This window comes from Triturus cristatus, chromosome 7 (genome assembly GCF_964204655.1).
Source record: "Triturus cristatus chromosome 7, aTriCri1.1, whole genome shotgun sequence".
NCBI classification, from domain to species: domain Eukaryota; kingdom Metazoa; phylum Chordata; class Amphibia; order Caudata; family Salamandridae; genus Triturus; species Triturus cristatus.
The window spans coordinates 52,126,169-52,138,561 of record NC_140590.1 but is presented as its reverse complement, the minus strand read 5'-3'; the positions used below and the strand labels follow the sequence as shown (position 1 = coordinate 52,138,561).

Here is a 12,393-nt window from a genome sequence, read left to right as displayed (position 1 = left end):
GTGGTACCTGGTATCAGATAAAAGTATGTGATCAGAAACGAAAGCAATGTGATAAGCCTAGACAAAAAAAAAATTGCTTTGCCTGGCCGTATCATTATGTATACGCATTCTCTTATCCTTCCGAGAAAAGTTGATCGGGACAAGTTATCGGCTTACTGTCAGAAGAAAAATGAGTGTGTCTGATTTTTTACTTCAGTTTGAGGGGGTGTTTCTAGATTATAGGGAACAGGATTTGTCGATCGAAGGTGGTGTGCGACTGTTTGTTAATAGATTTGTTTCCAATTTACTTCCTGAGATTGCGACCCGATAACAGGCTTCCGAAAGCACCTGGTCTACACCTTCCCCTTCTGTTATTTTGAATATGGCACAGTACTATGAACACAGGGAAAATGAGGATAAGGAGAGGACAGAGAAGAAGCACAAAGATTTGAAGTCGAAAGTGTTGTTGTAGCTGGCTTCTAGGGGGAATAGTAGAAGATGTGGTGGTTCGACGTGACAGCTTCCACGCACTAGCAGGCTTATAAACACCACGCCTTTAGGGCCGAATCAGTGTGCATATTGTAAAGAGGAGGGACACTGGCGTAGCAAGTGTCCGGTGCTTTTGCAGAAGGTGGCGGTCCCGAGAGGACCAGGTTCTTGTGGATGAGGTCATGGAGCTGGTGGCCAGGACATAGCTCAGAATGCTGTGGCCCCTCAGGTGTGTTCTGATCAGAATTATTTTGATGATCCCCGGGAGGATAGTATTACCATGATGATTATGATACTGATGAGGTGACAGGGATGTTTTACAGCTAGGACAGCCAGGGACAGAGTGAGGGACCAGTTACGATACCTGTAGATCAACGTGGTCCGTATGTTAGTGCGAATGTGCATGGTTCGGCTAAGGAGTTTTTGGTGGATACAGGTGCGACAAACAGTTCAATTCCTCGTTCCTTGGTCCCTGGTGCGGCACTGTCTGGCCATAATAATGTTTCAGTAGGTTTTTCTGGTATACCGGTTGTGAGCCCCATTTCAAAACTTCTTGCTTGGTCTATAGGTCCTTTCACTGTGGATTTGCTGTTCTTGTTGATGTCTAATTGTGGAGAACATTTGATGGGTTTGGACTTGTTGAAACAATTGCATGCCACAATTTACTGCTCTCCGGCGGGTGTTTACATGATGATGGGTCCAAATGTCATATGCGCTACGCAGTGCCTGTCCAAAGATGCGTCTCTTTCTTCGGAGTTTAAAAATGTACCGCCCACACTTTGGGTGACAGGTGACACAGATGTGGGATTGTTACAGATACCGCCAGTTTCGATCCGAGTTAAAGGCCATGCTATTTTACCTCTCATCTCTCAGTATAAAATACTGCAGGCAGGTGAGTGAGCTTTATTGCAAACTATACAGGACTTAATTGAGAAAGGAGTGGTTGAGAACACGACTGCTAATTTTTGTAATAGCGCTATTATTCCCATTCTCAAAACGACACCTTCGGGTTCCTCTGATGATCATGCAGATGTTTATCACTTTGTGATTGACTTGCAGGAAGTTAATAAAATAGTGATTCCCCAGTTTCCGGTGGTCCCTGACAGTACAACTCTTTTGACAATGATTCCTTCTTCTCTCTACATACTTTTCTGTCCTTGACTTGAAAAACGCTTTCTTCAGTATTCCCATTCATCCTGACAGCAGGTACCTGTTTGGGTTCACCCTAGCTGGTAGAAGCTTTAGATTCTGTTGTGCTCCTCAAGGCTATACAGAGAGTCCGAGTATCTATAGTCAGGCATTGAAAGGTCAACTGGATTCATTGTTGCTCCCTATAGGTAGTGTATTGCTTCAGTATGTGGATGACTTGCTCATTGTCTCGGATACAGAACAAGGTTGCAGAGACAGTACGGTTAAATTGTTGTTAAATTTAACTCAACATGGCTATAAAGTATCCCTTTCCAAATTTCAGTATTGTCAACAGGAGGTCACCTACTTAGGTCACCTACTGTCGAAGGAGGGTAGGTGATTGAACCCTGAGCGCATCAGTACCATTGTTAAAATGCCCATTCCGCAAACTCAGAAACATGTGCGTGGTTTCATAGGTATTACTTCCTATTGCAGGCAGTGGATACCTAGCTATTCGCTGTTAATAAAACCCCTGTTTGCTTTAACACTCAAGGATGTGTATGAACCCCTGCCCTGGATGCCTGAAAGTCAGCATGCTTTTGAGCAATTGAAAACTGCGCTTAGTTCGGCTCCAGTACTCGGCACCCCTGACTCTGCTAAGCAGTTTGTGTTGTACGTCCATGAGATGGCTGGTTACGCGCTTTCTGTTCTAACACAAAGATTTGGAGATAAGCAACGGCCATATGCTCATTTCTCTGCTGTGCTTCACCCTGTCGCTCAAACCCTTCCAAGCTGTCTAAGAGAGGTTGCAGCAGTGGCTGTCTCAATAGGGCAATCGGCTGGACTCGTACTTGATACTTACCTCGCAGTCAATGCACCCCATGCTGTGGATACACTTTTGAATAAGACAGATACACAGCACCTCACCAGTGCACATCTGAGAGGTTATGAGCTAACGGTTTTTCGTCAAACATATTACGATTGAACAATGTGCCACTCTGGCCCCAGCCACGTTACTACCCCTCCCTTCTGAGAATGAGGAGATTGACATAAATGATTGTATCTTCCGGACTGGGGAAGAGACGAAAGGACCGGTAGACCTGACTGATGTTCCCATATCTGACCCTCAAGGGGAATTTTAGGTCGATGGCTCTTGCTTTAAATTACCAGATGGCACTACAACTACTGCTTACGCTATTACTACTAGGCCTGGGCGGTAAATTCCGTTCCTTTTGCGGAATTTGCAGACTTTAGGTAATTTTGCGTTCCGTGGAGAACACGGAATCGCCAAATATTCCGCGACCCACGGCTTCGCGGAATTTTTTGCTAGTTCGCGCTTTCAAAATGTGTATTCGCAAGTTATTTCCCCCCGAGCACGCAACAGCGTTCGCAAACAGGAAAAAAGCATCGCGAACGGGCGGAACAAGCAATTCCGCGTATTCGCGGAACTCTAAGTGCCTGTGGAGATTCTTTACTGTTTCGCGGACACCCCTAATTACTAAGCAGCATACGGTAGTTGAGACATCACGAGTTCCCTATCTGTCGGCCCAAGCTGCAGAGCTTGTTCTTCTTATTGGAGCCTGTGAATTGAGTGAGGGACTGGTTGTCAATATTTATACTGACAGCCAATACGTTTTTGGAGTCGCACATAATTTTAGGCGACTCTGGGCAGAGAGAGGGTTCCTTACTTCCCATGGCACAAAGATCCAGCACGGTCATCTTATATATATAGGCTTTTGTGCGCTTTGACACTCACTAAGAAATTGGCAATAGTAAAGTGCAGTGCCCATAGGAAAGTTACTGAAGATGTGGGTAAAGGTAACCCTATTGCAGATCATTTATTTATTTATCTCACTTGTAAAGCGCTCTGTCAACTAGCAGGCATCCTGGCGCTGACATTCAGAGTGCACAATTTGTGGGTATTACCCGGGAGCTGACAACAAATCTAGACTTTGGGGAACAGCCAAGTTTTTAATCTCTTCCTAAAGGGGAGAAGATCCCTAACTTGTCTCAATTCCAGTGGAAGCTTGTTCCATAATCTGGCAGCTGATACACCAAAAGCTCTGCCACCTGATTTTACTTTCTTGACTCTTGGTATTTTCACCAATCTGGCTGAAGAGGAACGCAGGCTTCTCCCTGGTATATACCATTCAAACTTTCTCTGCATGGAAACAGGTCCTGTCCCATGCAGGGCCTTGAACACTAAGCAGAGAGATTTAAACTGGAATCTTTGTCTTATCGGGAGCCAATGTAGCTCCGCCAAAGCCAATGAGGAGGAGGAACCTCTGGGCCATCCTAAGGCTAGCTTGGCAGCTGTTGACTGAATTCTCTGAAGTCTATCTAAAAGATATGTCGGGGACTCTAGCAGCAGCGCGTTGCAGTGATCTAATCTGCTTAATATAGTACTTTGTACTACTAGCGCTCACGCATGGGAAGGCATCAGGGGAAAAACCTTCCGCAGAGTACGAATAATGGAGAAATAGCTTCCAACTGTTTTGTTAACCTGAGCCTCCAACGTTAGTTTGTTATAAAACATAACGCTCAGGTTCCGAACCTTCTCCACCGGCCGCAGTGCAGTCAGTATATCTAAGGGCCAGAAATTTCCAGGCAACACAGAAGGAACCTTCCCCACTGAACAGTAAAGGAAAATCAGACAGCTAAGGAGACAGCGGGGACAAGGATGAAAAGAATATTTGTAGCAGGTCCTGCTAGCTGGGTGCCCGAGGTCACGATGTTTGAGGATACACTTTAAAATGTGAAGGAAATACAGAGTGAGGTCACAGAGGAGGAATTAGCAGTGTGACAAGAAAGTACAGCACAATTGAATGATGAGGAATGTTGGATTGACAAGTCAGGGAAGCAAAGATGGATGTTGCCAGATGCATATGTTCTTCTTGTGGTCACGATGGCTCATGGCCCAGCTCATATCAGTGCTAACGGTATTTGCAAGTTGTTAGACCCTGTATGGTGAAATGACAACATTTCTAAGACAGCTACACATTTAGTGAAGTACTGTATGGTGTGCATGATGCACAATCCTGGGAAGGGTACCCCTATGCCACCCAGTAATTTTGCACCAGCCACTTTCCCCTTTGAGGTCCTTCAGCTAGATTACATCAAATTAGACAGGGTCAACAACTTGAAGTAAGTGTTAGTGGTTGTCTGTGTGTTCAGTAAATGGGTTGAGGCTTACCCCACTAAAGACAATACAGCCATGACGACTGCAAAGGTACTCCTAAAGGAGTTCTTTCCTCGTTTCATCTTGCCCTGTTTGATCTGGAGTGATAACTGAAGCCATTTCAACGCCAAGGTTATCCAGTTAGTTTGTGATTGTCTGTACATGAAGCAGAAGTTTCACGCTGCAAATCACCCCCAGTCAGCCGGTTTGGTTGAGAAGTACAATGGTACTCTCAAACTGAAATTGGCAAAGATTCAGGAGACAATAGGGATACAGTGGCCAGATGATTTACCATTAGCTCTTTTGTCGACAAAAACAACAGCACATTCTAGAACAGGATTGTCACCCTACGAGGTCGTGTTTGGATGCCCGGCAAATGTCTGGGGTGCCCCGCGCCATAGCAGATTTTCCGATATAGAGTATTCATTATTGACAGACTGTTAGACCTGGCAACTTTGGCGTGGGTCTCCCTTCCATTTTTTCACTGTTGCCTCCTGTGTTTTTGCTATGTTTTTGCTGGTCTAGATGCTTTGGGCACTTTGCCACTGCTATTCAGTGCCAAAGTGCATGTGCTCTCTATTGTAAAGTGTTGTATTGGATTATTGACTCCATGATTGGCTTATTTGATTTACTTGTCAGACCCTAGTACAGTGCACCATGTGTGCCCAGGGCCTGTAAATCAAATGCTACTGGTGGGCTTGCAGCACTGGTTGTGCCACCCACAGAAGCAGCTTGTAAAATATGGCTCAGGCCTGCCATTGCAGAGCCTGTGTGCAGTCTGGGACTGCCATGTCGACTTGGCAAGTGCACCCACTTGCCAGTCCCTAAACCTTCCCTTTTCTAAACATCAGTCACTCCTAACGTAGGCCTAAGGGCAGGATGCATTGTATGGAAAAGGTAGGACATGCCCTGATGTGTGTGGCATGTCCTGATAGTGAATTACAGCCAATTTAGTTTTTCACTATTGCAAGGCTACCTGTTCCCGTAGGCCAGAACGGGCAGTTTGATTATAACATCTTATAATCCTAACTGACCCAGGGAACAAGGTAGAAATTTGAGTTTAGTATGCCTGAACCCAGAATGTTAAAATACATCTTTTAGTGAGGGTGATTTTTACATTCTGTGTTTGAATATACCACTTTTAGAAAGTAGGTATTTTCTTGCCTAACCATCCAGCATGTCTCTGCTAGGGTTGTGTATTCCATGTCTGGTTTGTGAGTGACAGGAGGCTGGAGAGGGCCTTGGCTCCAGCAGTCTGATGGGTCAGGACTGGGCTGAATAGGCCCTGCATTGAATAGAGAGTAGGGGGAGGAGATTTCCTTTCAGCTAACTGGGCAAGGTCTGCTCTCAAACAATGCTGTCTCCACCTCCTGCCAGGAACCTGCATCCAGGAGGACAGAACTTGTTTTGACTAGGCACAGACACCCTCTGCCTCCAGACCCCAGAACTTTAGACCACTTATGGGAATCAAGACGAACCTTTGCCAAGGAGAAGAACCAAGGAAGCTGAAGGAGGAGACTGCCCCTGTGCTGTTGCTGTTTGGTGGTTGGCTTGCAGTGGTTACTTTATTGCCAAGGAAAGGAGAAAAGGAACTTTGGGGTATATCAGCAAGGAATGGCGATGAATAACGCAAAGCGCGCTTAGCGCTTTGTTATTCAACGCCGTCTATCTCTGGAATTTATCGCCCTGGTAGCGCGTTATCAACAACGCGTTGTTCCAGGGCGATAAAAATTCCAGAGATAGCGGGGGAAATCACAGTTTTGCAGGGAACATAGCTGGTTGTCCAGCGATGTTCCCTGCAAAAGGGCGCTAACTTTTCTGATACGACCCTGTGGTCGTAGCAGCATAATCCACCCCCTATGTTAGGGATGGATAAGTCATGATTTTAGCAGATGTTAGTTTTTGGAGAAAACAGCGGTTTTCTCCAAAAACGAATGTCTGCTAAATGCTGGGGCAGCCTTGTAAATATCGCGATGTGCACATCAGCGATATTTCCAAGGCTGTACTGCCCAGTGACGCCCACTTTGCATCTCATTAGAGATGCAAAGGGAGGCATCGGGAAAAAGGGTGCTAACATGCGATTATGCATGTTAGCATAAACGGCGCATCAACTTCCCAGCGACCCTTTTGTTTGTATTGAATGACGCATCCCAGGTACTTTGAGAGTAAAGTGTTGCATTTACCATCTACATTGAACTAAGCTATTTATACCATTTTAAAGTCATATTTTTATTACAGTATTGTGGATTTTTGTCGTTTGGTCTTGTGATTAGTCTAGTAAAGATTACTTATTTTTCTAAACTGGTGTAGTGTCCATTTGTAGTTTTTTCACTGTATTACCATATGTGTTCACAAATGCTTTACACCCTGCCTCTGAGATAAGCCTGTCTACTCGTGCCAAGCTACCAAGGGGGTGAGCAGGGGTTATCCAGGAGTGTACCCCCTTTCCCTGACAAGAAGCAAGGGCCCCTACTTTGTCAAAGGTACCTACCGCTGCCAACTAGAGACCCCTATTTCTAACACAGACTATCTTTGCCAGTTAATTGAAAATATGCAATCTATTCCCCAACAGGCTCGGGAGGCTCCGCTTGATATACTGGACACAACATTCAGCCTGGTGATTGGATTCTGGTGTGGAATTTTCAGCAGAAGAAGAGTTTGGAGCTGCGCTGGAAGGGACCTGAACAGGTCCGTCTGGCTACCAGAACTGCAGTCAAGGTCGCTGGCCGAAAGAACTGGATCCACGGCAATATTTGTAAACGAGTGCCTCAACCCTTGCCCTATGATCATTGGGTGAGGGACGGCATAGGGGACACTGAGTGTGAGGAGGTGCCTCAGTTTGTCCCCTTCAGTGATGCAAAGCTTACATGGACCCAAACGATGCAGAGAATGAGGAGTTGCTAAATGCAGTGGTCCCTCCAGGAATTTGAGCCATTGGGGAGCTGCTGTTTATTGACCCCTCTGTGCCTGGAGTCACCAGGTACACTTTGCGCCCTCGGCTGAGGAATAGTGCACCAAAGGAGAAGTCAGATTAGTTAGGGAAGGACTGTGATAGAGTATATATGTTTTCAGCACGGGTTTACTCCCATCGGACTGGCAGGACAAGGGACCTTCAGTACATTGTCCCCAAAATCCTGTATGAGCACATATGAAAAGGTGAAGAACAAAACATGGCTTCAAATGGAAATGGCTGATTTCCAAAGGTTCAACAACTCTGAGCATTTTCAATCTTTCCAAGCTCACAATATTACTAAGGAGAAACCAATGCCGGTGTCCGTGGTCAACACAACAGCTAGTTCTGTGTCCAGGGGACTGGGGAGGTAAAAGTGGGGGAGAGTAAATGCAATTTCACCTACAGACTGAAAATGATAAATAGTCCACCTTTGATCCTACCCCATAATGCTTATTTTGTCCGTGGCTCCCAAGCTCACGTCTGGCTTCCGAGAGGATGGTCATGCAGATGTTGCCTCTCTTTCCTCCTTCCGCCTGTGTATGTTGCCCCGTCCAATTATCATAAAGATCATCAGTTGCAGCATAGGAGTACACACTTGTCCAGAGTCAGAAGGGTTGTTGACACAAAGGATATAGATCAGACAGATACCATTGCCCAACAATTTGGGGATGTTTTGAAGGGCCTACTACCTTATTGGGGTCCCATGGTTAATAGCCTTAAAATTTGTCTGCAAACAAGAGTTATTGAAGGGGTTATCAATACATCTGCTGGGATAATGACAAACATCACTGCTGATCTCCAGGCTACGAGATGAGTCACTTTGCACATCAGGATGTGTTTGACATCATCCTTGCAGATGGGGGAGGAGCTTGTCGTATCGTTGGCAGCAGCTGTTGTGTTTACATACCTGACCACGTCCCCAGCGTGTAAGCAACTATACAAAAATAGCATAGACTTTCATCTGACATACACCAAGAGACAGGTACTTGGACCATATCGGGGTGGTTCTGGAATATGCTAACAACATGGGGTTGGAAGATCCTCATCTTTTTGGTTGTGGTTGCTATTATTATTTTCACATGCTGTCTCTGTGTTCACTGTCTCCCGGCTTGTTGCACCTACTGTGTTAATACTCTCACCCCCAAGTAGAAAATATCAGTTCATGATACTAATGCTGCGATCATGTTGCAGAAGGACATTGAGGACATAATTCAGATCGATGAGGGTGTCTTTGAATACTGATTATGTGAGCACCAGCTCTGGGACACATTTCAGTCCCGCATAGGCTCAGGTGTTAAAGTACTGGGGCGCATTTCAGTGGTGCATTACCCCAGGTATTAAACTACTGAGACACATTTCAGCCTTGCGAAATGGCAGGTATTAAAGTACTGGAACGCATTTCTGCCCTACGTAACCCCAGATACTAAAGTACTGGGACGCATTTCAGTCCTGCCAAACCCCAGGTATTAAACTACTGGGGAGCATTTCAATCATGTGTTACACCAGGTATTAAAGTACTGGGACACATTTGAATTAAGCATTAACCCAGGTTTTAAAGTACTGAGAAACAATTTACTCATGCAAATCTTATTTATTTAAGCACTGGGATCATATACAGCTCTACAAGTGTACCTCCATCATGACCTCCTGCCTCCTCGTCTACCAGCACTGGGATCACATACAGCTCTGCTAGTGTACCTCTATCCGGACATGCTGTCTCCTCTACCAGCACTGGGATCACATACAGCTCCGCCAGTGTACCTCTATCCGGACATGCTGTCTCCTCTACCAGCACTGGGATCACATACAGCTCCGCCAGTGTACCTCCATCCTGACCTGCTGCCTCTTCCTCTACCACCACTAGAACCAAGCATAGCTCTGTTTCTGTACCTCATTATTTTCCATGCAACCTCCTTTCCAGCAATGGGATCACACACAGCTCTTCCAGTGCCACTCGGTACTGTTAATGCAGTCCGGCTGTTCAACTACTTGGAACACAAAGAAGAGTTGCCCCTGTGCCTTGAGCTGGGTGCGCAGTGGCATGGGTGCCATGGAAAACCAGGAATCCCTATATTTCTATAGAGTAGGTAAGGTAGGTTCTGCTACCCCTGCCCATCAGATCACTCTTCTGCATCCTTCGTGTACTCACCCACTGCTGACCATAGCTGTCCTCCAGGTCGTTGACGGTCCTGTCGTCCCACCTCAGACGGATCCCAGGCAGGAAGGAGGGCAGGAATCCATTCTCAGCCAGGATCACCAGGTAGGAGAAGAAACCTCCCAGCGCCTGGATCATTCCTGAAAGAGAGGAGGAGCATTGAGGGCGCAAGAGGGCAGGAGGATGGCAGAGGGGCTGTGAGCGTAGGCAGGCCTTTAACAGTGAGGGTGGGCGAGCACCAGATGGCAGCAGGAGCGCTGTTAACATAGGCTGTTTATAGCAGTGCCCGACAGGTGGTGGCAGTGAGGGTGGGAGGGTACCAAAGGGCGGCAGGTGGGTTGTGCAGCTAGTACGTCCACAGCAGTGCACAACAGGTGGTGGCAGTGAGGTTAGGAGGGCACCAGAGGGCAGGAAGAGGGCTGTTAACATAGGCTGTCTATAGCAGTGCATGACAGGTGGTAGCAGTGAGGTTGGGAGGGCACCAGAGGGCACTGTGTGGACTGTGGGCATAGGCCAGCTCCTAACAGTGCATGACTGGTGGTGGCAGTGAGGGTCGGAGGGCACCAGAGGGCAGCAGATGGGGGCAGGTTTGCTGTCTATAGCAGTGCACAACAGGTGGTGGCAGTGAGGATGGGAGGGCACCAGAGGACAGCGAGTGGGCCGTGCGCATGGGCCAGCCCCTAACAGTGCACAACTAGTGGTGGCAGTGAGGGTGGGAGGGCACCAGAGGGCAGGGGGTGGGTGGTGCGCTTGGGCCTGCCCCTAACAGTGCACAACTGGTGGTGGAAGGGAGGGAACCAGAGGGTAGCGGGTGGGCCATGCCCATGGGGCAGCCCCTAACAGTGTACGACTGTTGGAGGCAGTGAGGGTGGGAGGCCACCAGAGGGCAGCAGGTGGGCCATGCGCATGGGTCAGCCCCTACCAGGGCAATACTGGTGGTGGAATGGAGGGTGGGAAGGCACCAGAGGGCAGCGGGTGGGGTGTGCGCTTGGGCTGTTTATAGCAATGCATGACAAGGGGTGGCATTGAGGGTGGGAGGGCACCAGAGTTCAGCACGTGGGCTGTGCACCTAGGGTGTCTATAGAAGTGCACAACAGGTGGTGACAGTGATGGTGGGAGGGCACCAGAGGGCAGCAGGTGTTCTGTGCATATAGTCTGTCTATAGTTATGCACGACAGGTGGTGGCAGTGAGGGTGGGAGGGCAGCAGGTGGGCATTGTAGCTAGTCTGTCTATAGCAGTGCACAACCGGTGGTGGCAGTGAGGGTGGGAGGGCACTAGAGAACAGTAGGTGGGCCGTGCACATATGCTGTCTATAGCAGTGCACAACAGGTGGTGGCAGTGAGGGTGGGCTGGCATCAGAGGGTGGTAGGTGGGGGTGCAGCTAGTCTTCCTATAGCAGTGCACAACAGGTGGTGGCAGTGAGGGTGGAAACCACCAAAGGGCAGTAGGTTGGCTGTGCACATAGTCTGTCTATAGCAGTGCACAACAGGCACTGGCTGTCTATAGCAGTGCAAAACAAGCACTGGCAGTGAGAGTGGGAGGGCACCAGATGGCAGCAGGTGGGCTATGTGCATGGACCAGCCTCTAACAGTATACGACTGGTAGTGGCAGTGAGGGTTGGGAGGGCAGCAGGTCGGCATTGCAGCTAGTCTATCTATAGCAGTGCACAACAGGTGGTGGCAGTGAGGGTGGGATGGCACCAAAGGGCAGCAGGGGGGCAGTGCACATAGGCTGTCTATAGCAGTGCATGACTGGTGGTGGCAGTGAGGGTGGGATGGCACCAAAGGGCAGCAGGGGGGCAGTGCATATAGGCTGTCTATAGCAGTGCACGACTGGTGGTGGTAGTGAGGGTGGCAGAGCACCAGAGGGCAGCGGTTGGGCGGTGTGCATGGACCGGCTCCTAACAGTGCATGACTGGTGGTGAAAGGGAGGGTAGGAGGGCATGAGAGGGCAGCAGGTGGGCATATGTATTTAGGGTGTTAATAACAGTGCATGACAGGTGGATGCTGAGAGGGTTGGTGGGCACCAGAGGGTAGCACATGGGCTGTACAGGTAGCAGGAGTTCAGAGTGGGGAAGGTGAGGGTGGCAAATGGTGTGTGCCAAGGTTAGTTTCTAGAATAAAACAACACAAGTGGTAGCAGTGAGGTTGACCAGGGTGGCAGAGAGGTGTGTGCCTACTTTAATTTACATAGTGTAAACTCTTTGTCAGAACTGGGGGCTCGGATTATGCTTCTCTTTCTTTTACGGACACTTCACAGTAGCCAATCAAAACACATTAAAAATCAAAAGTACATTTCCTTTGTTTTGAACCACATATTTCCACCTAATCTACAACCGGCTAAAGCTTGGACACCCCGATGTTCAGGAGAGCCATGGGCACCAGGCTGCCCCAGTGGACCACCGAAAGAACAGTTGATACTCAGAAAGTTTGACTTACTGATTCATCTCACAAATCCAGATTGTAGACTTATGCAGACAAGTGTCGATGTGCTTGAGACATTGTGTTTCA

The 12,393-nt window shown here is 47.9% G+C and overlaps 1 protein-coding gene across 1 annotated transcript in view; it reads right to left on the bottom strand.

The window, feature by feature from the left end:
* The window catches only part of ATP1A3 (ATPase Na+/K+ transporting subunit alpha 3), a 410,340-nt gene that overhangs the window by 46,492 nt on the left and 351,455 nt on the right, over nt 1-12,393 (bottom strand). Inside the window, 1 exon segment of the mRNA XM_085615596.1 lies at nt 9,877-10,022. Within this exon segment, the coding sequence (XP_085471722.1) occupies nt 9,877-10,022 (146 nt within the window).